Source organism: Panthera pardus, unplaced genomic scaffold (assembly GCF_024362965.1).
Source record: "Panthera pardus isolate Hobbes unplaced genomic scaffold, ASM2436296v1 HiC_scaffold_1, whole genome shotgun sequence".
NCBI classification, from domain to species: domain Eukaryota; kingdom Metazoa; phylum Chordata; class Mammalia; order Carnivora; family Felidae; genus Panthera; species Panthera pardus.
In genome coordinates this window covers 62502445-62528968 of record NW_026526654.1, presented here as the reverse complement: position 1 = coordinate 62528968, position 26524 = coordinate 62502445, and the positions used below count along the sequence as shown (strand labels likewise).

At 37.5% G+C, this 26524-nt stretch overlaps 1 protein-coding gene across 1 annotated transcript in view; it reads left to right on the top strand.

Moving 5' to 3' along the window:
- VWA8 (von Willebrand factor A domain containing 8) overlaps positions 1 to 26524 on the top strand; it is a 363559-nt gene that overhangs the window by 142151 nt on the left and 194884 nt on the right. Inside the window, exons 17-20 of the mRNA XM_053899178.1 lie at positions 2096 to 2211; positions 11006 to 11112; positions 14168 to 14274; positions 24427 to 24498. Coding sequence (XP_053755153.1) covers positions 2096 to 2211; positions 11006 to 11112; positions 14168 to 14274; positions 24427 to 24498 — 402 coding nt within the window. The remainder of the gene's footprint in view (positions 1 to 2095; positions 2212 to 11005; positions 11113 to 14167; positions 14275 to 24426; positions 24499 to 26524) is intronic.

The following is a 26524-nucleotide window of genomic DNA, read 5'->3' as shown; positions in this document are numbered from 1 at the left end:
TGAGCATCCATGTGACTGACCTCTGCTAAGAGAACAATTTTCTCTTTTTTCCTTTTTCTTTCTTTTTTGTTCTTTCAAGTTTTTATTTTAATTCCAGTTAGTTAACATACAGTGTAATATTAGTTTCAGGTGTAGAATTTAGTGATTCATCACTTACATATAACATCCAGTGCCCATCAAAACCAGTGCCCTCTGTAATACTTACCTATTACTCATTTTTAACCCATCCTCCTCCCATCTCCCAGCAACCCTCAGTTTGTTCTCTATAGTTAAAATCTACTTTATGATATGCCTGTCTTTTTCCCCCCATGTTCATCTGTTTTGTTTCTTAAATTCCACAAACGAGTGAAATCCTATGGTATTTGTCTTCCTCTGACTGATGTATTTTGCTTAGCATTATACTTTCTAGCTCCATCCACATCATTGCAAATGGCAAGATTTCATTCTTTTTTATGGCTGAGTAATATTCCATTGAATATAAACACCACCTGTTCTTTATCTATTCATCAGTCAGTGGACATTTGCATTCTCTCCATACTTTGGCTAATGTTCATAATGCTGCTACAGACATTGGGGTTCATGTATCCCTTCAAATCAGTATTTTTTTATCCTTTGCATAGATATCTGGTAGTTCACTTGCTGGATCATAGAGTAGTTCTATTTTTAACTTTTTGAGGAACCTCCATACTGTTTTTCAGAGTGGCGATACCAGTTTGCATTCCCACCAACAGTGTAAGAAGGTTCCCCTTTCTCCACATCCTCCCCAAGAGTTGTTTTCCTATGTTGTTAATTTTAGCCACTCTGACCAGTATGAGGTGGTATCTCATTGTAGCTTTGATTTGTATTTTCCTGATGATGAGTGATGTTGAGCATCTTTTCATGTGTCTGTTAGCCATCTGGATGTCTTCTTTGGAAAAATGTCTATTCATGTCTTCTGCCCATTTTTTAATTGAATCATTTGTTTTTTGGGGTGTTGAGCTTGATAAGCTCTTTATGGATTTTGGATATTAAACCCCTCTTAACAATCTTAAAGGTAAAGGCATTATTATCGCCAACTTAAAGATAAGGAAACCGAGACTTTAAGGTGTTAACTAATCCACCAAGCTAATACATGGGAGGGAGCCTGATTTGTCTGATTCCGAAGCTTATGAACTTTATATTATGCTGCCCACTAAGATAATTTCAAAATCAACAACAAATATTATTGGTACTCACATGTCTTGATTTCTATACTAGCAGCTCTATTAATTTTAAAAGTGAAATTATTCTGACAGTGTAGGGAAAGGATTTCAAACTGCAAGCTGCTGCCCAGGTGATAACACTGGTTGACACCTCTGTGATCAGCAACCTGAACTGTCCACATTTCCTTTTCTCCCTTTTAGAAACCATCGATTTACTTAAAGCTCTAAGCATTTTCAGGATATCTTAACAGTGCAGCTTTGTGTAGGCGGGGGGGGGGGGGGCGGGGTTGGGGGGGGGGGTGGGGGAAAGAACAAATAATTCATGGCACAGAAAAGCTATTTGTAAGTCAGGTGTGAACTGTATTATGTAACATCTTTCCTTCCTCCAACCTCTTCCCCCCCAACCCCCAAAACGTGTGTATACAGCACTTAGCTCAATGAAAACACTTCTATCGAATTTAACTTATAAACACTTTTTATAGATTTTTTTTAAAAACCTATCTTTAACAATTTTTAAAAATTTTTTTTTAACATTTATTTATTTTTGAGACAGAGAGAGAGCATGAACAGGGGAGGGTCAGAGAAAGAGGGAGACACAATCTGAAACAGGCTCCAGGCTCTGAGCTGTCAGCACAGAGCCCGACGCGGGGCTCGAACCCATGGACCGCGAGATCATGACCTGAGCCAAAGTCGGACGCTTAACTGACTGAGCCACCCAGGCGCCCCTCTTTAAGGATTTTTAAAGTGTAAATCGGCTTTTGTTTATTTTTATTTGTAATTCATTAACAGTACATATTTATTTTAAGTCTGGCCTTGTCCATCAGGAATAATGAGCTGTGCCCTGATACTCATCTAAAGGGACTTTCAGCAGGCAGAAACAAGACTGTCATCAGGCTGTCCTTGTCTTTTGATAGGCCCAGTCATTGGCAGCATCACTATCTACCAGACAGCTGTTGCGGATTTCTCGTCGGCTGTCACAGTACCCTCATGAAAATCTTCACAGTGCAGTTACTAAAGCCTGCCTTTCCAGGTAACCATATTCCCCTTTCTCACTGAATTCAAGCTCCTGGGTCTTTGCTAAAACGATAACGTAAGTTTAATTGGTAGTCAGTTCTCACAGGTCTGGAGAATGTATTGTCTGAATATGTAGCTATTTCAACCTTGTGTTCAGTTTTTAGAACATATTTTATCGTACACATAACAGCAATTTTAAGAGATAGTTTACAGATAAGAAAACTAAGTCACTTGCTCTAGTCAGAGTAGTGAAGAAGTAAAGGTGGATTTGGGATTCAAATGCTGTGTGTCTTCTGAGCTAGTGTTCTTAAGCACTACACTGAGCATCTCCCAAATTAGCTTGGGAACCTTCCATGCTTGATATACTGTTCTGTTGCCTAAATTTAACAAAACTAATGTCTTTTCAGTCTATGCTAATAATACTTTTATACCTGTTTGGAAATTATTATAAAATACTGGCTTAAAGAATTTTCTTACAAAATCACACTTACATGAAATCATTTAAAAAAAAAAATTTTTAACAGGCACCTGGGTGGCTCAAACATTCGACTTTGGCTCAGGGCTCAGGTTATGATCTCACAGTTTGTGGGTTCGAGCCCTGCATTGGGCTCTGTGCTGACAGCTCAGAGCCTGGAGCTGCTTTGGATTCTGTCCCTCTTTCTCTCTGCCCCCCACCCCAAAATAAATAATAAACATTTAAAATTTTTTAAAAATTTTTAACATTTTATTTATTTTGAAGAAATAGAGAGGGACAGAATGTGAGTGGGGGAGGGGCAGAGAGAGAGGGAGACACAGAATCCAAAGCAGGCTCCAGGCTTTGAGCTGTCAGCACAGAGCCCTACACAGGGCTCAAAACCACGATCTGTAAGATCATGACCTGAGCTGAAGTTGGGCACTCGAACCAAATGAGCCAACCAGGCACCCCTATTTTAAAATTTTTTTTTTTAACGTTTATTTATTTTTGAGACAGAGAGAGACAGAGCATGAATGGGGGAGGGTCAGAGAGAGAGAGGGAGACACAGAATCTGAAACAGGCTCCAGGCTCTAAGCTGTCAGCACAGAGCCCGGCGTGGGGCTTGAACTTACGAACCGCGAGATCATGACCTGAGCCGAAGTCGGATGCTTAACCGGCTGAGCCACCCAGGCGCCCCCAGGCACCCCTTTTTTAAAATAACAATAAAAAAAAGGATTAATAACAATACCCAATAAGCCCAGAGTTTTCTTTTAGGCTCTTTTCATATAATCTGGCAATTATTTTTATGGTGGTTCTGACTATTGTCCATTCATTCCTTGATATATAAAAGGAATTAAAAGAATCTATTTTCATCTTACGAGAATTTATAATTGCCTTCTATCAATCTTCAGTTTGGTGGACAATTTTTCTTATAGTTTAAGTAAGCTTACTGCATTGCAACTTAAATTTGTTCTCTCTATGCTGTATCCAGCTAAAATAAAGCTCCTTTCCAGTGTCTATAACTTTTTGAAAAACTGGTAATCCAAAGCATTTTACAGACCATTCCAAAGAACAGACAAACAGCAATTCACTTTTAATCTAGTATGATTTTGGTAACTGAACCAGACAAGAATAATGTATGAAAGGAAAATTACAAATCACAATCATGGAATAGGTGCAAAACTTTTAAAAGAAATGCTAACAAACTAATTCTAACTAATTACATATATACATATATATATGTATGTGTATACATATATATATAAAATCATGAGCAATTTTGAATTATCTCAAGAATGTGAAGGAAGTTTAATATACTGTTTTTTAGTTCATTATATTAACAAATTAGAAAAAATATTATTTTAATAAATGAGTAAAAAGGATTTGATGAAACCTAACAACCAAACCTAAAAACAAACCAAAGCAAAAACACCATTCTTAGTAAACCAGGAATATTCTTAGTAAACCATGAAGAAAAGGAAAATTCTTCAATCTGATAAAAGGTATATACCCCAAATTTAGAGCAAACATATTTATGATAAAATACACATATTTTCTTTAGAATTAGGAACAGAACAAGAATGTCACCTATCTGTCCTTTCAGTCAGAGCATTTGCCCAAAATTATCTAATTGGCTACATAAAAAATTCAAAAGGAGCACCTGGGTGGCTCAGTTTGTTAAGCATTCGACTCTTAGTTTCAGCTCAGGTCATGATCTCATAGTTCATGGGTTCAAGACCCATGTCAGGCTCCACACTGGCAGTTTGGAGCCTGCTTGGGATTCTCTCTCTCTCTCTCTCTCTCTGTACTTCCCCCTCTCAATCTCTCTCTCTCTCTTTCAAAATCAAGAGAAACTATATATAAATCATTAGAACAAATAGAGATTAGTGAGATGACTTATAAATCCATATCAGTGACTTTTCTATATTCTACTAACAATCAACTGAGGAAGTTTTTTTTTTTTAAATAATCCTATTCAAAATAATAGTAGAAATCTTTGAGCACCTAAGAACAAATCTAATGATATGTAATACTTTTATGGAGGAAAGCATAAATCTTTATTGAAAGCCATAAAGACTTAAATAAAAGGGAAGCTATACCATATTCATGAAAAGGAAGATTCAGAATTATAAAGCTATTATACTCCAAACTTATATATAGTTATTATTTGGTCAAATTCCACCAAGGTTATACAGAATTTGACAAGCTGATCTCAAAATTATCATGGAAATAATAACAAAGGAAGTTTTGGGGAAGATTAAGGAGTTGTACTTTATCAGATATATCAAGATCCATTATGAAGCTATATTCATTATTACAGGATGGGATTGGTACAAGGAAAGACAAATGGACTATTAGAATAGACTATGGAGCCCAGAAGCAGACCCATATATTTGTGGAAAGTTAGTATATGTTAGAAGTAGCATTATAAATCAGTGTGGGAATGGACATACTTATCAATAAATGGTTAAAAATTAAAAATACCCATTTTATCCCTTACAAAAAAGTAAAATATGTATATATGATATAAACCCTATAAGCCAGTCTACAAGTTATGAGCCACAAACTAAGAGATGTTTGATAAAATTTATAATCACAAAAGGATTGGTATTCAGGGACTATAAAGTATCCAAATTAATGAGATGAAAGAATCAACCATAAATGGGCAAAGGATGAATAGACATGCACAGAAGTTAATTCAGATGACCAATAAATATTTGAAAAGATGTTCAACTTTATTATTAATTGGGGAAATGAGATTTTAAAATAATAATCAGCTATCATTTCATACTTTTATAATTTTTACCTGTAAAAATTAACATTTTTTGTCAATAGAAGAAAATGGAATTCTATTAAAGCTGTTGGGATGGAAGTCTCCTCACTTTAGAGTTGCCTCACATTATCTTTATACTTAAGTATATTAATACTCTATGATTTGGCAATTCTTTTTCTTGATATCACCTCAGAGAAAGACTTAAATGAATGTATAGGAGGCATATGTAAGAATGTTCACTGCATCATTGTTTGTAACAGTGAAAAATTGGAAACAACCCATCTATCCATCGGTAGGGAATGAATATATAAATTGACATATTCACATAATGAGATAGTACACATTAGTTAAAATGAAGTAGGTCTGTCTGTAATATCAGGCAGAAAATGGGCAGTTTGCAAGAAGAAATTTGGGATATGTTGCCATGTATAAAAATGCTAAATGTGACAAAAATGCAATATAGTTTTATTCATACTAATATAGCAAAATAAAAATGTGGACAGGAGAGATACATAACACTTTCAGCGTGAGAATTACCTCCAGAGATGAAAAGAGATTAATAGACTATTTAATATCCTCTGTAACTTTCTATATGCTTGCAATATTTCATAGTTAAAAAAATTCAAAAACTTAAAATTACTTACTTTTAACACTCATAAATATTTTACTGAATTAAATAGTCAACTAATTTTTCCAGTGTTATCACCTGACCACAATAAAACTCTCTTTGTCACCACCCTATGGCACTTTGCAAAAAAGTAAAACAGCTATCTTGTTTATTCATTATCTGTTGACTTTAGCAAGGCTACAAACTCAAAAACCTTTTTTACTAACCACCTATTCAAGATAGCACAATTGCAGGAAGGAAAAAAAAAATTATGGGCACATAAAGTTTTTTCCTTTTTTTAGTGACCTCATTCCATATTGAAGCACTGAAAAGAAATTGAGTTTCGCAAAAAATTTTTATTTTATTTTTTTAAATATTTTTATTTATTTTTGAGACAGAGAGAGAGATAGAGCATGAGCAGGGGAGGGGCAGAGAAAGAGGGAGACACAGAATCTGAAGCAGGCTCCAGGCTCTGAGCTGTCAGCATAGAGCTAGATACGGGGCTTGAACTCAGACCGTGAGATCATAACCTGAGCTGAAGTCGGATGCTCAACTGACTGAGCCACCCAGGCACCCCCCCAAAAAAATTTTTGAAAGTTGACATAATTTGGGGCACCTGGGTGGCTCAGTCAGTTAAGCATCTGACGTTAGCTCAGGTCACGATCTCATAGTTCATGAGTTCGAGCCCCATGTCGGGCTCTGTGCTGACAGCTCAGAGCCTGGAGCCTGCTTCAGATTCTGTGTCTCCTGCTCTCTCTGCCCCTCCCCCACTCAGGCTATGTCTCTGTCTCTCAAAAATAAAATAAATAAACATTTTTCTTTAAAAAGTTGACATAATTTATATTAATGAAATCTATTATTTAGCAGACACAATCCAAAGAAATTCTCTAGTTTAAATTTGTTAAACATTATATTTATTAAGTATTAACTTGGCTTTTAAAAATCTTGTTAATTTTGGGGTGCCTGGGTGGCTCAGTTGGTTGAGTGTCCAACTTCAGCTCAGGTCATGATCTCACAGCTTGTGAGTTCGAGCCCCGCGTCAGGCTCTGTGCTGACAGCTCAGAGCCTGGAGCCTGCTTCAGACTCTGTGTCTCCATCTCTCTCAGCTCCTTATTCACTCACGATCTGTCTCTCTCTCTCTCTCAAAAATAAATAAACATTAAAAAAAATCCTGTTAATTGAATTTTTAAAATGCTTTTCATTTATTTGGGGGTGCCTGGGTGGCCCAGTCAGTTAAGTGTCTGACTGTTGATTTTGGCTTAGGTTGTGAGATTGAGCCCCATGTTGGGCTCCTCACAAACATGGAGCCTGCTTGGAATTTTCTTTCTCTCCCTCTCTCTCTGCCCCTCCCATGCTTGCATTCTCTCTCTGTCTCTCAAAATAAATAAACTTAAATTTTTTTTTTTTATTTACTTGTGTATGGCGGTTGAGTTCAGACTGGAACATTTCTTCATCTGAGGGAATGGTTCGCTAAGTGCCTTATCCTCATATCCTATAATATATACACCAAGTCTTGGAGCTAGATGTATATTTAATTTTCTGGATAGTTGAAAACCTAAGAAGCCAAAGGAAAGAAACTTTAGAAGATTAGGAAGTTATTAGGTATTTTACATTTTAAAAGTTCTTTTATTGTGGAAGAGTTAATTAGAAGTTCCTATAACAAGGGTTCTACTCCATGCAAGTATTTTGTATTCCATTACATTATCTGCTTATAGAAAATCTTGGGGTAATGATCCTTTAGCATAGAAACTTTAGGCAGAGCTATAAGAATTAGAAATGAAGATTAACAGTCTCTGACATGGAGGTAATGAGGAAATTTTCCCAGTCACCAAAAACTCAGTTTACAGACAATATTTTTCAAGAATTCCCTGTAACATAAAATGAATGACATCTATATAAAATTTCCACTCTTTTTGCATTATTAACCAATTAGTTTTTAAAAAATCATTAAGCCTGATAGAACTAATCATACACAGTGTTAAATGATTATAAGGATTATCGTTGATGTGTATTTTTTGTTCTGAAAAATTATTTTTCTTTCTGGAGAGACTAGCGATTTATTTCTGGCTTTACAATTGCTGTTCAGTGTTTTAAGGGTATAATTTCAAAAATCTAGATATTCTTTACGTGTTTCTATTATTCAACTTACTCTTATAAGCCTAGCAGATATGAATTATTTTTATAGGCCTTTGAAAAATGTTTGATTCCATTTATCTTCCAAATATCTTGGCTAAATTAACTGTCTTCAAATATTTGAAATTTGTCGATAAACTTTATGTATGCTATTTCCTTTTAAGTACTTCAGATAGCTTAATTAACAAACAAAACCTTTCCAGAAAAGTAAATAACTCACAAAGATAATGAACTAACTTTATAAATAGAATGAGCCATAAGTTACTTTAAATATTCAAGTGCTGTTTATAAACTTAAGATTAAAATCACAGGTATCAATTAATTAATTACACACTCTAAATAGAAATCACAGTCTACCTGATAGCCCCTGACTCCCACAGTCTTTTTCTCCCTCTCTTACTACTAATAGTAATACCTCTCTTTCCTGCACTGGTAATTTGGGAACATCCCTGTCCTTACTCTAGCTTCTCATACTACCATCCTGAGAAACCCTATCTTACTCCTTAATCCAAAGATTGTATCTCACTTTCAGTTAGCCTAGGGAAACTACCTCTGTTTTTGTTTCCTAGAATGTGGTTGAATATTTCTTTAGTTTTTTGTTCAACCAAGACCGTAGAGACTGGAGACTTTCCAATTCTATTTTTACTGATAGTAAATGAAGATAATTTCCAATTCTATTTTTACTGATAGTAAATGAAGATAATGACAATAATGATTTTAAAAAGGCATTATGGTGCTCCTAATAGTGATAAATACCCTTGAAAACTTTACAGCAGAGTATGTGTTTGTTTTTGTTATAGGGAAGTAGGACAGAAAGAGTGATGTTTCATTCATTCACTCACTTATTCTGTGAAAGCCCACAGAAGGAGAGGAAAAAGCAGGTAGAAAATATCAGTGAGCAATGGGAAAAGAAGCTGTTAACTAGAAAAAAATCAAAACCTAGAAAAAATTAAGGTTGACCTAATACAACCTGACACACTTTATTTTCTTCATTTGTGGGATGAGCCAGTATCTTTTTTTTTTTTACATTTATTTATTTATTTATTTTGAGAGAGGCAGAGACCGCACAAAAGGGGGAGGGGCAGGGAAAGAGGGGGAGAGAGAATCCCAAGCAGGTCCGTGCTGTCAGCACAGAGCCTGGTACAGGGCTTGAACTCAAACTGTGAGTTCATGAAAGCCGAAACCAAGAGTCTGACACTTAACGACTGAGCCATCCAGGTGCCCTGAGCCAGTGTCTTTTAAAATGTAGGTTCTAGAAGTGGGATATTTTCAACTTCCATACTACCTCTGATTATTTGGTAGTTGTATCTGGGTGTGAGGTTGAAAACAGTTCGGAAACATGTTCAGTAGAAAAGAGTATCACATTGGCAAGCAATGCCTGCCACTGCTATTGGAAGGGAGACATGCATACCTTTTGCAGTTCTCTACAGGCTTTGGAGGGCAATCTAGAAATGTTTCAGTACAGGGGCAAAGGAAAATGTGTCGACAGCAGACTGTATAGATGAAAGGGGTTTGGGGGGATGGTGATGGAGTCTCAGCTTGCAAGTGGTTATTGTCAATCACGATGGTCTGACAGGAAGTAATGGAGATGGAGCTGCAGGGCCTAATGTTACCAGGCCAGACTCCAGTTTGTGGTGTAGAGGAGAGAGGAAAGGGGGGCATGGTGCCAAGATAAGGGCTCAGGAAACAAGATAAAAGCCCAGTTATTGGGTCTGAGAGAGAAGGTGAGGCCTTGGTTTTGGACACAGTCTAAGAACTGTGATGAAAGGTCAGAGGTGAGCAACAGTAAGTCCTACTTGATGCTGAACCAATGAGCTACTGACCTAGAGTTATAGAAATCCCCCTGTCATAGCCTGGAACCAAAATGATGCAGTAGGTGGGAGATAGTGTCAGATATGTGGATTATATCACAGGGTCAGGAAATCTATCAGTTCTTCACACGCTCATTCATTTGCCTTCTCACTCACACCAACATCTCTTTTATTCGAGCGCACACTCAAGGCTGTGGGAACCACCACCAAGGATTTAGAGCTATGGAAAGCCTAAATTAGAAGTGTTATGTTCTTAGTATGTTTATTTGGAATATCGTGGCACACAGTGGTTAGTTTATAGTAGTATAACACAGGTAATGGGTTAAAAATGATTTCTGTGGGCTCACTTGGGATCATAAGTTTCAGATATAACTTTGTGTGGCTGGGAAACTCCATTTTCATCATCCAAGCTCATGATGTTCGTACAATCTACCTGTAGATGAAGAATGCCTCTGTCACTCACCAGATTATTATTTTGACAACATTCATATAGTTTAGACAAGCAGGTGTATTTTTTTTAAATGGAAGGAAAGACCAAGCTGGATAACCCTAAATTGAGTAATTTGTGTTAGAAAGTAAACATCATTAATCCGCTTCCACTAATTTGAATTTCTGATTGCCAGGTTGGAGCAGGTTAAAGCGTTATTTTATCTATTTAAGAAAATTTGATAATCCAGTTAAACAGTTAAACAAGATTTATGAGGCACACTGAATCCATTTTAAGAAGTAAATTATTTTAAGTCTTGTCCTATAAAATATTGTATATAAATGAATACTGCTAATTACACATAAATTTTACTTATTAAAGGAGTTCAACAAACATACTTCATCTTCACAGGTGCTTGAAATTTATATTCCAAAATTTTTCATGGGTTTCACAGAGCAAGACTGACACTCCATAAATGGTTATATTGAGATAGAGAGGGAGGAGAGAAAGAGTTTGCGTGGGTACGTGCCAAAAGATATTTAGGAATCACAGAAACCTTTGACTTTACATTATATCCTTCCCCACCCCCTCCCCCCATCCACCAGGTTCTTACCAAGCCTTGCAAGGTCGGCATTAGAAAAAAACCTGGCAGATGCTGCAATAGAAATAAGTGCTGATAATAATCAGGAACCAGAATTGGAGGATTATAAGTGTAAGTATTAAATTTGTTTCTTAAGTGAAATAGTAATTATCAGATATTTGTATTATTGTTTTAATTTCAATAGAAAAATGGTTTTGTTTTCCATCTACTTTGTTTTATGCATTGGGTTGAAGAAATGAATCTTTCCTTTAAAAAAAAAATTGAAACCCACATACAAGTTAGATCTTAGAATATTTCCTTTGTTTCAATGCATACCAGATACCCGTCCTTCAGTCACAATTGAGACAAACCTGTTCAAGGCCCTGAGAATCCCTGCCATAAATAAACTTACGTGATTTTGTTTTACCTTTTTTTCCAAACGTATTTCACTGTAGAATCTAGAATTCTGTTTCCTTTGCACAACATTTACATTTTGAGGACCACTGGTGCCCTGCAGGATATGTTTGGGAAACTGTTCTAGTTTGATGTAGACTAAAATATTCAGAGTACCATTTCATGCCTTCTTATCTTTCCATTTCCACCCTTACTGTCTTTTGTGATTCTCTTCTTCTGGATAACCATTTAAGTATAATTTTAGGGAGGTTTACCCCTTCCTATAAATGTTCCCTGTTCTTCAATTAAAACACAACAAAAGGTTCTCTATTTTTAAAGGTAATTACCTGTTGTATGAAAAATTCGTGTGACCACTGTCTAATGAGGGCTTATTGTGACTCTCTTTGTAATAGATGTTTTTAATAGTTGGGGCTACACCGAGACAGGAATTTGGTGTTGAAGAAATGAGATGACTTTTTTAGAGTAAAATTATAAACTCCACATACCAATGGATCTGGGCACAGATAGGCCCAGCCACCTCAAGGAGATGGAATAACTCTGGGGCCTGGAGACTCATATGTTACTTGACTAAACCTTTTAACATATCCAAAGAAAGCCCGTGTCGTTCTGACTGTAGATTCTTGTTCAGTCTTGGTACCAGGTCAGTGTCAGCAGTTCCCATCTGTGCCTTGCGTAGGGGATAAAGAACCTAAAAGACTTTTGACTCATATGGTTCCATTTATCTTTGATGTCATCTCTCTTGAGGAGAATTCATTTAATGTACTCTCCTTGTTCGAAGGACAAGGTTCACCAAATAACCTTCTGATGAGGATTTGGCTTTCCGTGTAGGTCTCCCCCTCTGAATAATATGCTGCTATGGCAACCAGTGTACCCTGTGGTCCATAGGAAAGTTGCAGTTTTCATTGTGTTGTAGTATTTTCAATTCTTATTTTATATATCAGAATTTATGTATAGATCAGAATATGTGTGTTTAATAATATTCTCCTGGGAGTTAGGTTTGTGTCAGTTGACATGACAAAATCAGGTTTTGAGTCTACGAGACTGAGGACCTTGACAAATGGACCAAAATAATGCCATCCTATGAGATTTCTTAGCAGACACAGCTAGCCACCTTTCTCCTAGGAAGTATAAGTATGACCATTCTCTGAGTGCATTTCCCTTTTCAAGCTTCAAATTTTAACAACCAACGTGAGTTGGGTGAATTACATTGTTCTAAAGCCCAAAACCAAACTGAACAGATGTGTTCCATAAACTAAACCATAGATAGTTTCAGATGCTACTTGATTCTGAAATTATATTTGTCATCTCAACATAAAAGTATATAGTTAAGTCACTGCCACAATTCTGGTCTTTCTCTGTACGGTTTTATATTGGGTCTGTTTCAGAGACCTGATGGTAGTAAATAAACAATAGATTCTCAGCGTGACATCTCATCGTTCTTCTCTATAGAACTTGTAAATAAAAGGGAAATGTCAAGGATCTATTGGAGAGAGAGGTCTACTTTGCTTTGGCAAACGTGTGGCACTCAGCACTTGATTAAACAGGGTGACAGTTTCATTATTTTTAGCTCAAAATAGTTCACAGCACTGCAAAACACAAATGTTGCTTTCCCCCCACCCCCCTCCCTGGTCTTTCAAAATGCTTTAGCACAAAAGAGCAGTTTTCTTATTTGAAATGGGGCGGGGTCAGGAAGAAGACAGGTCAGTTGTTTAGGCATTGTAATTATCTGTCTGCTTGCTCCAGTATTTCCACAGGATGGAATATTATTTGGAGTCAAAGGAGTAAACGTACCCCACTCAGCAGAAAGAACATTATACTTAGTTCTATTTTTAGCTCTACCCATGTTAGCTGGGTGGCTTTAAGCAAATTACTTAATATATGTCCTTAGCTTCCTCATAATTCTTGTCTCATTGTTAAGAGAATTACATGAAATTATATGAGAAAGCATTGAAGCTTCTAGTTTGAGATCTGGACTGTAGAAGGTCCTCAATAAATTATGGCTTCTGTTGTGATCATCGAAGTTACTTTAACAACTACCACTATTAATGTTATGATTGGTAATCTTGGAATATGTCAGGCAGTGAACATGTATATCTCTTTACTATAGAAATACATATGAGATGTGTTCCGGGACTTCAAATTTATTATTATTTTTAAGGAGCTCATATTCTATTCCAGACCAACTATATAAAGCAAATAGAAGACAATAAAATAGTAATTATCACGGAATAACAGTGTGACACATGGGGTTCTTACTTGAAAATACAGATCTCCTGGACCATCCCGGAAAATAGTAATTTGAGAGGTCTTGGGTGGGGAGGTTGGTTAATCAATATTTTTTACTAAAACTCTAGGCAATTCTCATTTGGAGTTTTTTCAAAGGGTAGGTTCCCAAATATTCAAAGTACTTCAGAGCTTTTGAACGTGTATTCAGCCTTGTTTATGTGATAGTCTCTGATAAAAGAAGCTTATGAAGGCGGCTTGACTGAGTTCTGGTGGGGGGAGCAGTTCTTCTGTAATTGTGTCTATATGCTGTTTGCTACATACTTTATTTTAAATAAGTTTTATTATATTTTGCAACATTTTAAACATTTTATGTAGAGCTTTGGTGTTTTATTACCACCTTCAAGCTTACTTCATTTAGATGTTAATTTAGAAGTCCTTAATGAACCCACAAGATGTTAAAGATGCTGTATTGCATTATGTCACATTGGACTTGGTTTCTCTGAAGACAGTGCTACGAGTAATCCTCTATCCTGTGGGAAATGTTTAGGTGAAGTAGCTTCTGGATCTCTGAGGATTGGAGCTGTTACTGCACCGATCTATAATGCCCGGGAGAGAATGAAAGTGCCTGATGTTCTGTTCTATGACAACATTCAGGTAAGATCACTGCTTTGCGTTTATGGATAACACCTCTTACATTGTGGTAATCAACTCCATGGTGAAGCTGATATTTAATTAGTTTTATAATTTGCCAAGTTCAATTCACATGATGCAAAATGAGATGTTGAAACTTTTTTTTTTTAATTTTAATGTTTATTTATTTTTAAGAGAGAGAGAGAGAGACAGATAGAGCATTAGTGGGGTAGGGACAGAGAGAGAGAGGGAGACACAAAATCCAAAGCAGGCTCCAGACTCCGAGCTGTTAGCACAGAGCCCAACGCAGGGCTCGAACCCACAAGCCATGAGATGACCTGAGCTGAAGTTGATGCCCAACTGACTGAGCTACCCAATTCCCCCGGAACATCTTTTACTAAGGCATTGTAAACTTTTCAGTTCATTCCAAAGACACTTGAAAATTGGAAGAGTTGCTGCTGTGACGAGAATCATATGTTTTCTATGTGCACATGCACTACACTCCAGGTAAATAAAATGAATGTATCATGAAATTAAGAACAAAAGGAACTGATACTCATCCTCTCCTTTGCTTTCCTGTCAGTTAAATTATCTCAACAGTTCAAAGAGGATGTGTCCTATGTATTCTTTTTCTCATATTCCTTTTCTTTTCCCTGAAAAGTCCTAATATTTTCCTATCCTTTTCCTTTTTTTTTTTTTTTAAGGGAGAAAGATAATTTCTCACTTGTAAACTAATCAATAATTACAGACCTTCCACTAAGCCCCCAAAATAAGTGTATACCCAGAAAGCTTTACTGTAGACATTCACCTTAATAAGAATGTTTTCCAGAGAAAATTACCCATACTATAAAAGGAGATTTTCCTTTTCCAGATTTTATGTCAAGTGGTTATATATTTAAATTTTTCTCTAATAATTTGTCCCTAATCTGCATGTAGATAATAACCTTACATTATGTTAGAAGAACTTCTACTTGCTGTTTTTACTATATTAAGGAGTTAGAAAAATTAAAAGTTTTTTTGCTGCCATTTCCCATATTTGTTGTTCAGTTAGTACCGTAATTTATATCCCTAGATGATATTAACAATGCAGAAGGTATCTGGGAAAATTTTTCTTCCTCAATAAAAATCTTGATTAAATATTTTGAAATCTGTCAAAACTGTAATTACTATCTATGACAAAGACAAAAGCATAACCTGAATTTATTTTGTATTCGTTCTATGGCCCACTAACTAATAACATAGGTCTGATTTTTCTTCTGAAGCATTAATACTCTTACGCAATCAGTAGACAAATATGCAGACAAGAAAGTTACTTTTAGGATACAGAAGGAAAGGAATCTTGCCTATCAAGAAAGACAGAAACATGGTTGTAAAGAAAATATACTATTCCCAAGCATTGATAGTAATGTACTCTGTTCATGTAGTCAAGAGGAATAAAGACAAACGAATCAGGAAATCTTATAAGTGACAATTTGAAAAAGTCCGTGGTAGCAAAGGTTGAAAAGACTTCCCAGCGTTTAAGAATGTAGAAAATTCAGTAACAGGGAGGGCCATTGTGCCCTTGAACACTGTCTGTTGCCATGGTATTTGTGACACAGACTTTGAGGACCACAGGGCTGCTATGAACTTTACACAGTGGCCCTGAGGGATTTTCTGCAGCCTGTCTCCAAATGTACCTTTTCTTCATAAAGCATTGTGAATTAACCATTAACAAAAAATTTTAGCTGTATCAATTCAAGGAACCATGGCTTTTGATCAAATTTGCTTTTATTGCATATGTTACTTCCTTTTATGCTGTACTTCCATTTTGAAGCAGTAATCTCCACTGTCTCTTAAATATTTAGGGGCTTCTATACCATTCTATTCTATGCCCTGAGGTCCCTTTGCCACATTGTATTGAAATTGATTTTTTTTAAGTTTATTTATTTATTTTGAGAGAGGCAGAGACAGTGCAACTGGGGAAGGGGCAGAGAGGGAGAGGGGAAGAGAGAGAATCGCAAGCAGGCTCCACACTGCCATCATGGTGCCCGATGCAGGGCTCAAACTCACAAAACCACGAGATCATAACCTGAGCTGAAACCAAGAGTTGGACATTGAACCCACTGAGCCACCCAGATGCCCCTGAAATTGATTTTTTAAATATGGTCTCTATACCACTGAAGTAAAGTCTATGTTTTCTTTAGTTTGAATCTTCACCAAATATCATGTGCCCAGCACATTGGGAATGCTGAGTAAAATATGTGTTGAGTGGATTAATAAAGAAAGAGTAAGATTTTGAATGTTCATAATCAGGAGTATTATTTTATTAAATGGGTCATTAAGAAATGTTACACTTCCAGTAGTAAGGAGAAATGGGAGGAAAGGAAAATAATAGCCTCTTAAACCTAAGGAACTTTAGATCTGAAAAAATGTTTAAAATATCTACCATGTGTCAAGCCTTGTTTAAGGTATTTGGATAAAGATATTAAAATACCCACACATACACAGCTACACATAGGTAGCTCCAGGGCCCACATTGCCTAGGTCCATCAGCAGAGAAAGAAAAGAAAGGACACATGATTACTGGATAGTGTGACGAAAAGTGCACACAGGTTACTATGGTAGCATCGATGAGATGATAGTCCCAGATTGAGCCACCCAAGTGCCCTGAAACATCTTTTACTAAGGCATTGTAAACTTTTAAATTCTTTCCAAAGACACTTGAAAATTGGAAGAGTTGCTGCTGTGACGAGAGTCATATATTTTCATAGAAATGAAAATACATCATGGAAAATGATGTGAACCCGGCAAAGTTGAGAGACTCTCTCAGGCAGAGAGACTAACATTTGCATATGTGACTTAGCATATGTGACTTAGCTATGTGTAGTTAGGAAACTACATATAATTAATTATCACTGGCACAGAGCTGAGGTTGCAAACAGAAGAGTGACAGGCGATGCAGCTGATGAGTTAGAAAAGGGTCAAATCATTTTGGCCTTCTAGTTAAGGAATCTGGATGCTATTCGTAAGAAGTGAGGAAGCCATTGGAAGATGTTAGGCACATTTCCACTAGCTAACTTTGCATTCACTCTTTAATGTTGTCCATGTGTTGGAACCAAGACAGAGAGAGACTTGTTAGGGGGCTGTTGCAATAGTCCAGGTACAATAGTCAGGTCCTTATGAAGGATCTGAACGAAGAGGGTGACAGTGGGGATAGAGTGGAGAGGACAAATAGCAGGGCTCTTTAGGCAGTAGGTAGAGTCAATGGAACTATGTGTGAGATGAAAGCCAAGATTCTCCCTCAGGGAGCACATAAGCCTGGTGGAAAAGTAAACAGAAGAGAAGAGAGTAAATTATTCTAAATTTTTGGCTGAATATAGTGTGGGAGGAGAGTGACAGGAGAGGAGGCCAAGACTAAATCAAGAAGTTGAGAAGGGGAGGGCGGTTGAGGGGAGTGGCTACATTGGTGAAAGGAGTTAAGTACAGACTTCCAGTTATAAAATAAATAAGTCATGAGGATGTAATGTACGGCATGGGGGAATATAATCAATAATATTATATTAACTTTGCAATGTGACAGATGGTGGTGATCATTTCACGATGTGTACAAATGTTGAATCACTATGTTGTACCACCTGAAACTAATTTAACATAATGTCGATTATATCTCAACACATAAATAAATAGCCTTTAGCAAAGAAAAAAAAGGGAGGGAGGGAGGAGGGAAGGATGAACCTTTGTTTCAAAGGTATTAGGAGTCATTTAAGGAATTTTAAAAAAAGAAGTGACTTTTTTTTTCCTTCCCCTCCCCCATGGTCTTCTGTTAAGTTTTTCAGGATCCACATAAGAGCGAAAACATATGGTATCTGTCTTTCTCTGTATGACAACAACAACAATAAAGTTAGGGAGGGAGCCAAATCATAAGAGACTTAAAAACTGAGAATAAACTGAGGGTTGATGGGAGAAGAGGGGTGGGAGGGAGGAGAAAGTGGGTGATGGGCATTGAGGAGGGCACCTGTTGGGATGAGCACTGCATGTTGTATGGAAACCAATTTGACAATAAATTTCATTAAAAAAGAAAAAAGAAAAAAAAAGTGACATGATTTTGAACAAAGAAGTGATTGTCAGTACTATAAAGAGCACATTGCCTCAAGGAGAGACTGAAGTTAGAGAAGCCAAATTGGTGATAAAAATCTAGGCCAGAGACGTAAAAACCTAAATGAAAACTGGGGATAGAAAGAGAGGGATAAATACAATTGACTTTTGGGTGACTTAATAGCTTAGACTTGGTGTTTAACTGGCTCTTGATAAGGAAGGAGTGAAGCGTGCAAGATGATGGTAGAGGTTTGGTCGGATGGTAGGAAATGATGCTATTAACAGTGATAAGAGATACAGGAGAAAAAACAAAGTTGAGGAGAAAGTAATGAGACAAGTTTTGGACGCGGTGAGTTTGAAGAGACTGGGAAATAACCAAGTACATGGTTTGATAATTGCTCAGAATATGAGGCTGGAGCTGAGGAGGAGTCTTGCTGTTGAAGATCATCATAGAGTTGGTAGCCGAAGCAGTGGAATAGGTGAGAGTATTTAGGGAGAGTAGTCACACGTAGCTCTTCAAGCACTGACATGTGGGTACCCAACTCTGCACACAGCCCTCCCTCCCCCTTCGGTGGGTGCCCGTGTACAAGTAGGCATGAGCTACTCTGCCCTAAACCTTGACCCCAGGAGACCATGTAAAAAGGTACTGAGAGTGATCAAATGAAGGAATATGGAAGAAATCAGTATCCAAGGAATTGCTACAACAAAAAGATCCAACCTGAAAGACTGTGGAGAGAAATTGTTAGAGAGGTAGGAGGGATTCAGGAGAGGTGAACAAGTGGAAGGGGCAACTTTTAAGAAACTGTCTGTGGTACATGAGTGGGCCAAGAGGTTAAGAGAAGAATTACATAGGCAGTGTGACCTTAGCCTTAGCTAATGTTTGTTGATTTGAATACTCTAGTTGGATGGAATGAGGGCATTAAGTAGGAGAACATGAGTACACTATAGAAGAATACAACTATAGTTTGAATTTTTCAGTATTTACATGGCTTTTCTTTATCTGGTGATACAGGTGCTCCTTCTAACTTTTCTGTCTGTTCCTCATGTGGATTAGCCCTTTTGTTACTGGAAAACTTTAATGTCTGGAAATTGGCACTGAGTTTTCATCTTAGAAGGAAGAGGTCTCCAGACCACATTACCAGTAGAACCCAGATTAGAGGGGTATTCTAGGCCTCCCTAGGGTAACCACACACATTGGCCTGCTTAAGATAATCCCTAAAATAGTCCCTGTTTACATTTGTTGCCCATTATTATTAACGATATCTCTTTTTAGTCTTAAAAGTGCCAGGGTGGACAATAAATTGATGTGCCCACCCTACTTCAAGCTTTGTTAAAACTCTAGTGCAACAGCGTATCTGAAAGCTTTTTAAAAAATAAAAACTACAAAGGTAAACTTTAGGAAATACTCATCTGTTTTTGAAGGAAAGAAAAAACTTTCTCAGTTTTTCTAAGAAAGAAACTCTGAAAGAAAGTATGGCTTAATTTGACAAGTAAAAGGAAAATATTCAAGATGTCAAAAAAAATCCGTAAGAAGTTAAAAAAAGAAAAGCAAGCATAAGCTAGAAAAATATCTGCAGTGTGTATTAAATGCAGTTAATTTGCCTTTTTTACAAATGAGGAACTTCAGTAACTCAGTACTTATGAAGCTGTTATTGTTTTGATACAGAAAACCACGAGAAAGAAATAAGGATATTAATTGTTCTAGGATATATTTCTTCCCCCCAACCCCCGCCCCTGAGCCTTCGTGACCTACTTATGGTTGTCCTATTTTGCAAGATACAAAAGAGCAATGTAATTTCCTCTGTGGCTATTGTGAGCAACCTTAATCTTGTTCTTGTATTATATTGTGGCCTAATTCAAATAAAAAACATGGAAACTAAGTCATGTATTTCTAATTCTAAAGTTACGCTTCCTCTGAAGGTAATCGTTAAGAGCAAGTTAGTGTAACATGTTCCGTGGAAATCTCCAATTATTTTAGAGAGCCTTTGTATATTTACATTATTAGCAAGTGTTAATTTAAATATTATATTAAATTATAAGCCAACCCTAATAGAGCAATAGCTAAAATATGTTAGGGTTAAATTATGCAGACTCTGAAATAATGGTCAGTGGCTTAGTCTTGCTTAGGTGGACTGTTGCAAGCTTTCAGTGTCAGTGACCTAATTGGTTATATAATTTACAACCAACATTAATTTTTTTTAAATCAAATTGAGTATTGTCGGTTACAATAGATGTTTTACTTTCTTTTGTATTCAGTTTGTTTAAACTAAAACATAAAAATTTACCCATTTCTCCCACCCCTACCCCCTGCCTCTAGCAACAGCCAGTGTATTTTCTGTACCTATGAGCTTGATTTTTTTTAGTATATATATGTTAAATGTATTTTATTTACATATTATAAATATACACATATTTTTTAGATTCCATATGTAAGAGATCATACAGGATTTGTCTTTCTTTGACTTAAGCTTCTTCTGCATCTGTTGAGATGATCGTCTTCGTATCTACATTAGCTCATTTGCAGATTATTCTTATTATTATATTATTATTATTATATTATTATTAATATATTAATATATTATTAATATATTATTATATTATTATTATATTATATATATTATTATTCTTATATTCTCTTCTATTTTTTGTTATTTCTTTCTAGTTACCATGAGGCTTACATATATCTACAACAGTCTATTTTAAGTTGATAACAACTTAGTTTAATCCCATTATAAAGCTCAACATTCTTGTTCTTCCCCCTCATGTTTTGTTTCTGCTGTCACATTTTTTATCTTATATGTCAATTAATTATTATAATCAAAGATGTTTTTACTACCTTGCCTATTAACCTTCATACTATCTTTGTAAGTGATTAATCCTCTATCTTTACTATATATTTACCTTTCTGGTGAAATTTATTTTCATGTGTGTCCTCGTTACTAATTAACACCTTTTCTATTCAGCTTAAAGTCCTTTTAATATTTCTTGTAAGGCTCAGTTAGTGGTGATGACTCATTTAGCATTTGCTTGTCTGGAATACTCTGTTTTTCACTTCTGAATGATAACTTGCTAGGTAAAGTATTCTTGGTTGGCAAGGTTTTTTTTCAGTCCTTTGACTACCTTGTGCCATTCCCTCTGGCATGCAATATCACTGCTGAAACACCTGCTCATTGCTTTATGGGTGTTCCCTTCTATGTAACAAGTTGTTTTTCTACTGTTGATTTTAATATACTCTCGTTGTCTTTAACTTTTGACATTTTGGGAGCACCTGAGTGGCTTGGTTGTGTAAGTGTCCAACTCTCAATTTTGGCTCAGGTCATGATCTCACAGCTCATGAGTTCAAGCCCCGCATCAGGCTTTGTGCTGACAGAATGGGAATAAAATTCCAAGACCTTTATATATGCTTTCTCCCTCTTTCTCTGGTCCTTCTTCTCTCTCTCTCTCTCAAGATAAATAAATAAACTTTAAAAAATGACATTTTAATTATAATGTGTCATGGTGTGGGTCTCTCAACTCCTCTTCTTCGGAACTTGCTGGGATTCTTGGGTCTGGATGTTGGTTTCCTTCCCCATGTTAGAGAAGTTTTCAGTTATTATTTTTTAAAGTAAGATTTCTGCCTCTTTAACTTCTCTTTCCTGGGGCCCTATAGTTCAAATGTTAGTTTGTTTGATGTTGTCCCTTAAGTCTCTTAAACTATCTTCACTTTTAAAAAAATTCTTTTTTCTTTTTGATGCTTTAATGGGGTTTGTTCCACTGCCTTGTCTTTGAGTTGACTGATCCTTTCTTCTACTTCATCTGTTCTGCTGTTGAACTTAATTAGCTCAGTTACTATATTCTTCAACATTGTGACTTCTATTTGATACTTTTTATATTTCTCATCTCTTTGTTGAAGTCCTCACTGTGTTCATCCATCCTTTTCAGTTTTGGGGGGTGGTTTTCCTTATGACCATTACTTTGAAATTTTATTGGGTAAATTATTTATCTCCATTTTATTAAGATTTTTTCCCGAGGTTGTATCTTGTCCTTTCATTGGAACATATCCTTTGTTCTGTTTTTCATCTTGCTTAACTCTATTGGTTTTATACAATATATGAAATAACTACCTCTCCCAGTCTTAAAAGAGTGGCCTCATGTAGGAGATGAACCTTATCATTCAACGCTGCCTCAGCTCTTGATTGTCTCTTAAATCTATATGCTTGTTCAAGCTGCCCATTATATTTTTAATAATTCCCAGTACCTGAAGATGTGCCAAGACCTCTTGTCCCATAGGGGAGGATCTCAGCACTTGGACTCAGGCTGACTGGAAGCCACACCCTCAAGCATTAGCTTTTAAAAGTATGCAAATATATACAGTCCTGTGTACCATAACCATAGCCTCTCTGACCATGAGAACCAGGTGATCTAGAGGTGTCCACTGGATGACAGCCATAGAGATTGGGGCTACAAACAAGTGTCCAAGCCCTTTTCTAAGTGATACTAGGGAATTGGAGCAAGGCCAAGAAAGAGAAAGCCAAGATGGCATCCATAGCCTACATTTCTTGATAGTGCTCCATGGGCTTCTAAATGTGTGCCAAACTGAAGCTTGTTCCTCAGGCTGAAGCTCCAGGACAAGCAAAGAGGCCTCCTTCACAGAAGATTGAAGAGTATGCCTCAGTCCGCTGTCTTGCAGTGTCCTGGGCTGGTAGCCTCCCAAGCACCATCTTTATGATAGCCACAGTCTCATGGGACCCAGAAATGCAAGCCCCCCCAAGATACCAGAGCCAAATATTAAGGAGTGTCCCTGGGTGACAGCTGCATTAACCAGGGCACCAGACACAAAAACTAGGGCACCAGATGTGTGTAAAGCTCCCTTCCAGGAGACACTGGTGCTTTGGAGCATGATAAAGTGTGAGTACAAAGATAGCGCCTGCCCTCCAAGGTCTCTAGACAGGATTACAGCCAACCCTAGGATGCATGTTTTATTAGAATACTGCCCCCTCAGGCCTCAGTCATGATGATTAGCTAATAGTCCTCCTTCCTAGAATAACCGAGCTCCTGAATTTGTTGCCTATTGCTATGCCCTAGGGGTGGTAGCTTTTTAAGACCTCTCTGTCCTTTGGTTACAGTCCTGTGGGACTCACTGTATAAGCCCCACTGGCCACCAGAGCCATGTGATGTAGAGGTATCTTCTGGCAGAAGTCACAAAAATCAGGGGCCACATAGGGGTATAAGCTTCTTTCTGGGTGATGCCAATTATCAGTTGTATGGGACCAGGAATGCAAACTCCCCCGCCTCCAGAGCCAGGTGATCAAGAGGTGACTCCCAGGTCGTAGTCACAAAAATTGAGGCACCAGACCCATGTAAAAGCTCTCTTCCAGGAGATACTGGTGTTCTGGAATATGGGAGAGGGAGAGCATGAAGATGGCCTGTGCCAGTCTCCATCCCCAGAGAGTATTCCAGCAGGCTTCTACATGTGTGTATTAAGTTAGATGCCTGTACCTCAGGCCAGTTCTTTAATATAAGCAGGTGAGCCTCCTTCACTTTAAGTCTGGGCACAGTCAGCTGCCTCTGAGCTGGGCCCCGGGGCAGGGGAGTCTGAGCGCACAATCCTCTAAGAGCAGTTTCTCAGATCACTAGAGTCTTGTGGGTCTCAGGATGTAAGCCCTGTTGGCTTTCAAAGTTAGATGTTTTGGGGGGCTCATCTCTCAAGTATATGTCTTAAAAGTTGGGATGCTCAGTGTGGGGTTCGGACCCTTCGTTCCTCAGGGTGAAGCTCCACATTTTGAGATCCCTCCCAGTTACAGGATGCTGCACTGGGGGTGAGGTTTATGGTGAGACTGTGTCCCAGCCTCTCCTCCCTGCTTTGATGGTTTTCTTCTCATTTGCCCAGTGTGTAATCATCAGGCAGCTAGCCTTTAGATTTTTCTAAAAGGAAATTATTTCATCTGATGCTGTACAATCTGTGTGTCCACGGGGGGAAGTGAGTTCGGGATCTTCCTACACTGCCATCTTGAATTGTCACCCTAGATGTTTTACTTAGCACAAAGAGGTATTTATTGTTAACTTTATTATTTCACCTTGATTATGCAAAACACAATTAACCTCTAGTTCTTTTCTCTCTAGCACATGATAGTGATGGAAGACATGCTGAAAGACTTTCTTCTTGGAGAACACCTATTATTGGTTGGCAATCAGGTGAGTTATGGCTGGAACTCAGGTACTAATGAATAAATGATAGTAACAGTTTAAAAGCAGTAAGTCTCTTCTTGTTGGAATATGTTTTTAGAAGTGATTCTTCTTTTTCCTACCAAAATGACTGATTTAATTAGGCAAAGAGGGCCTTCTACCTTCTAAGTTTTAGAATTATGTCCGGGCTTAAATCCCCATTCAGTCACCCATCAAGTTCTGTCCCTTCTACCTCCTAAGTATCTACTCTTCTTTCCTGTATCTGTCACCCTAGCCCAGCTCGCCGTCGCCTGTCACCTGGTCTACAGCAGTACTTTGCTAACATAGCTCCACGTCAACCTTACTCTCACTCCGATCTACTCCTCACTCTGCAGCCAGGTTGATACTTGTCAAATTAAAATCTGATCAGGTCTCCCTTTTTCGCTTAAATTGGCTTTCCATTGCTCTTAGGTATAGTCTTCAGTATGGCTTACAGTGTCCTGCAGGATCTGGCCTCTGCCCACCTTTCTAGTCCTAAGCCTTGGCTCCTTCCTTTCTCTCACTCGGTGTTAGCTTGAGCCACTCTGAACTTGCTTCAGTTTCTTATCTCTGCCCTGGTCCTTGCTGCCTGCCCTTCTGTCTACAAGGAGCACTCCCAGTCCTCTTCCTCCACCCCTTTCCCCTAACTCCTGAGAGGTCTCCCCTTGTCCCTAGCTGAATTCAATTTATCCTCCTTCTACACCCTTCTATGTTTCTGTCCTCACACTAGTCATGTTACTGTGTCTATGTGTAGAATGACTGTCTTTCCAACTTGTCTATATGATCTTCAAGGGCAGGGACCATGGTTTTCTTGCTTCTCTCTGTATCCTTGGTTACTAGAACAGTGTCTGCTACATTGTAGATACTCACCATGTGTTTATGGAGGGACGGGATGGATATTTTCTGTTTAGAAGGTTCTGATAATGTTCCCCAGTTGAATTGTCAGATTCACAGTGAACAGCACCTTTGGTTTTTTTAAATGGGTCTTAAATTAATGATAAACTTTCAGAAGGAGTTTAGCCTTTATTTTTCCTTTTTTTTTTTAAACTTATAAAGACAACACATGTTCTTCATATATTTAGTCCCTCAAACTTATAATTTTAAAGTGTTGGGTTTTTTAAGTTTTTATTTATTTATTTTGAGAGAGAGAGAGAGAGAGAGAGAGAGAGAGAATACACGTAAGTGAGGGCAGGGCAGAGAGAGAATCCCAAGCAGTACAGAGGCAGATGTGGGGCTGGATCCCACGAACCGTGAGATCATGACCTGAGGTGAAATTAAGAGTTGACAGTTAACCGACTAAGACACCCAGGTGCCCCAAAGTGTTGATTTTTTTTTTTTTTTTTTTTTTTACTAAACGTGGGCCAATCGAATGGCTTACTGATCGAGTACATAGGTTTAGAAGTTAACTGGTTCAAGCTGCAATAGCAACCCTGTCACAGATGGCTGTGACTGTGGGAAAATTGCTTATCTTACCAAGGCCCAGTGCCCTGATATCTAACCTGGAAGTGAAAAGAGTATGCACTCAAGTAAGAACCACAGGAGGTAATGCGTGGAAAGTACCTCATGCAGTGCCTGCCTCATAGTAGGTGCTCAGTTAAAATTAAATCTCTGTATCACTGTGCTGTTAAAAATGACTTTAATATTTTCTTGTTTCATTTTTTTCTAAATAAGAATTACAAGAAGTGTGATAAATTATTCAGGTTTTTTTTTCCCACTGTTTAAAAAGTCCTGCCTACCTTTATGTATTGAAAAATCATTTTCCTCCCTGAGTAAGGATGGAGAGCAATTATCCAGTATTCAGTCCTTGATTTCAAGTTTTTCATCTGTCTCTGAAAAATGGTGACTCTCTGAAAATTTCTGACTATCTAGCCCAGAGTATTTCACAAACATTTTATAAGTGGTTAAACCTTGGTGCACTCAGTGTGTCCTTTTTGGGACTTCTGCCATCACCTGGATGACCTTAGACAGAGACTCTCCTGGCATCTCAGCAGCAGCAGGCCAGACCAACAATCTACAG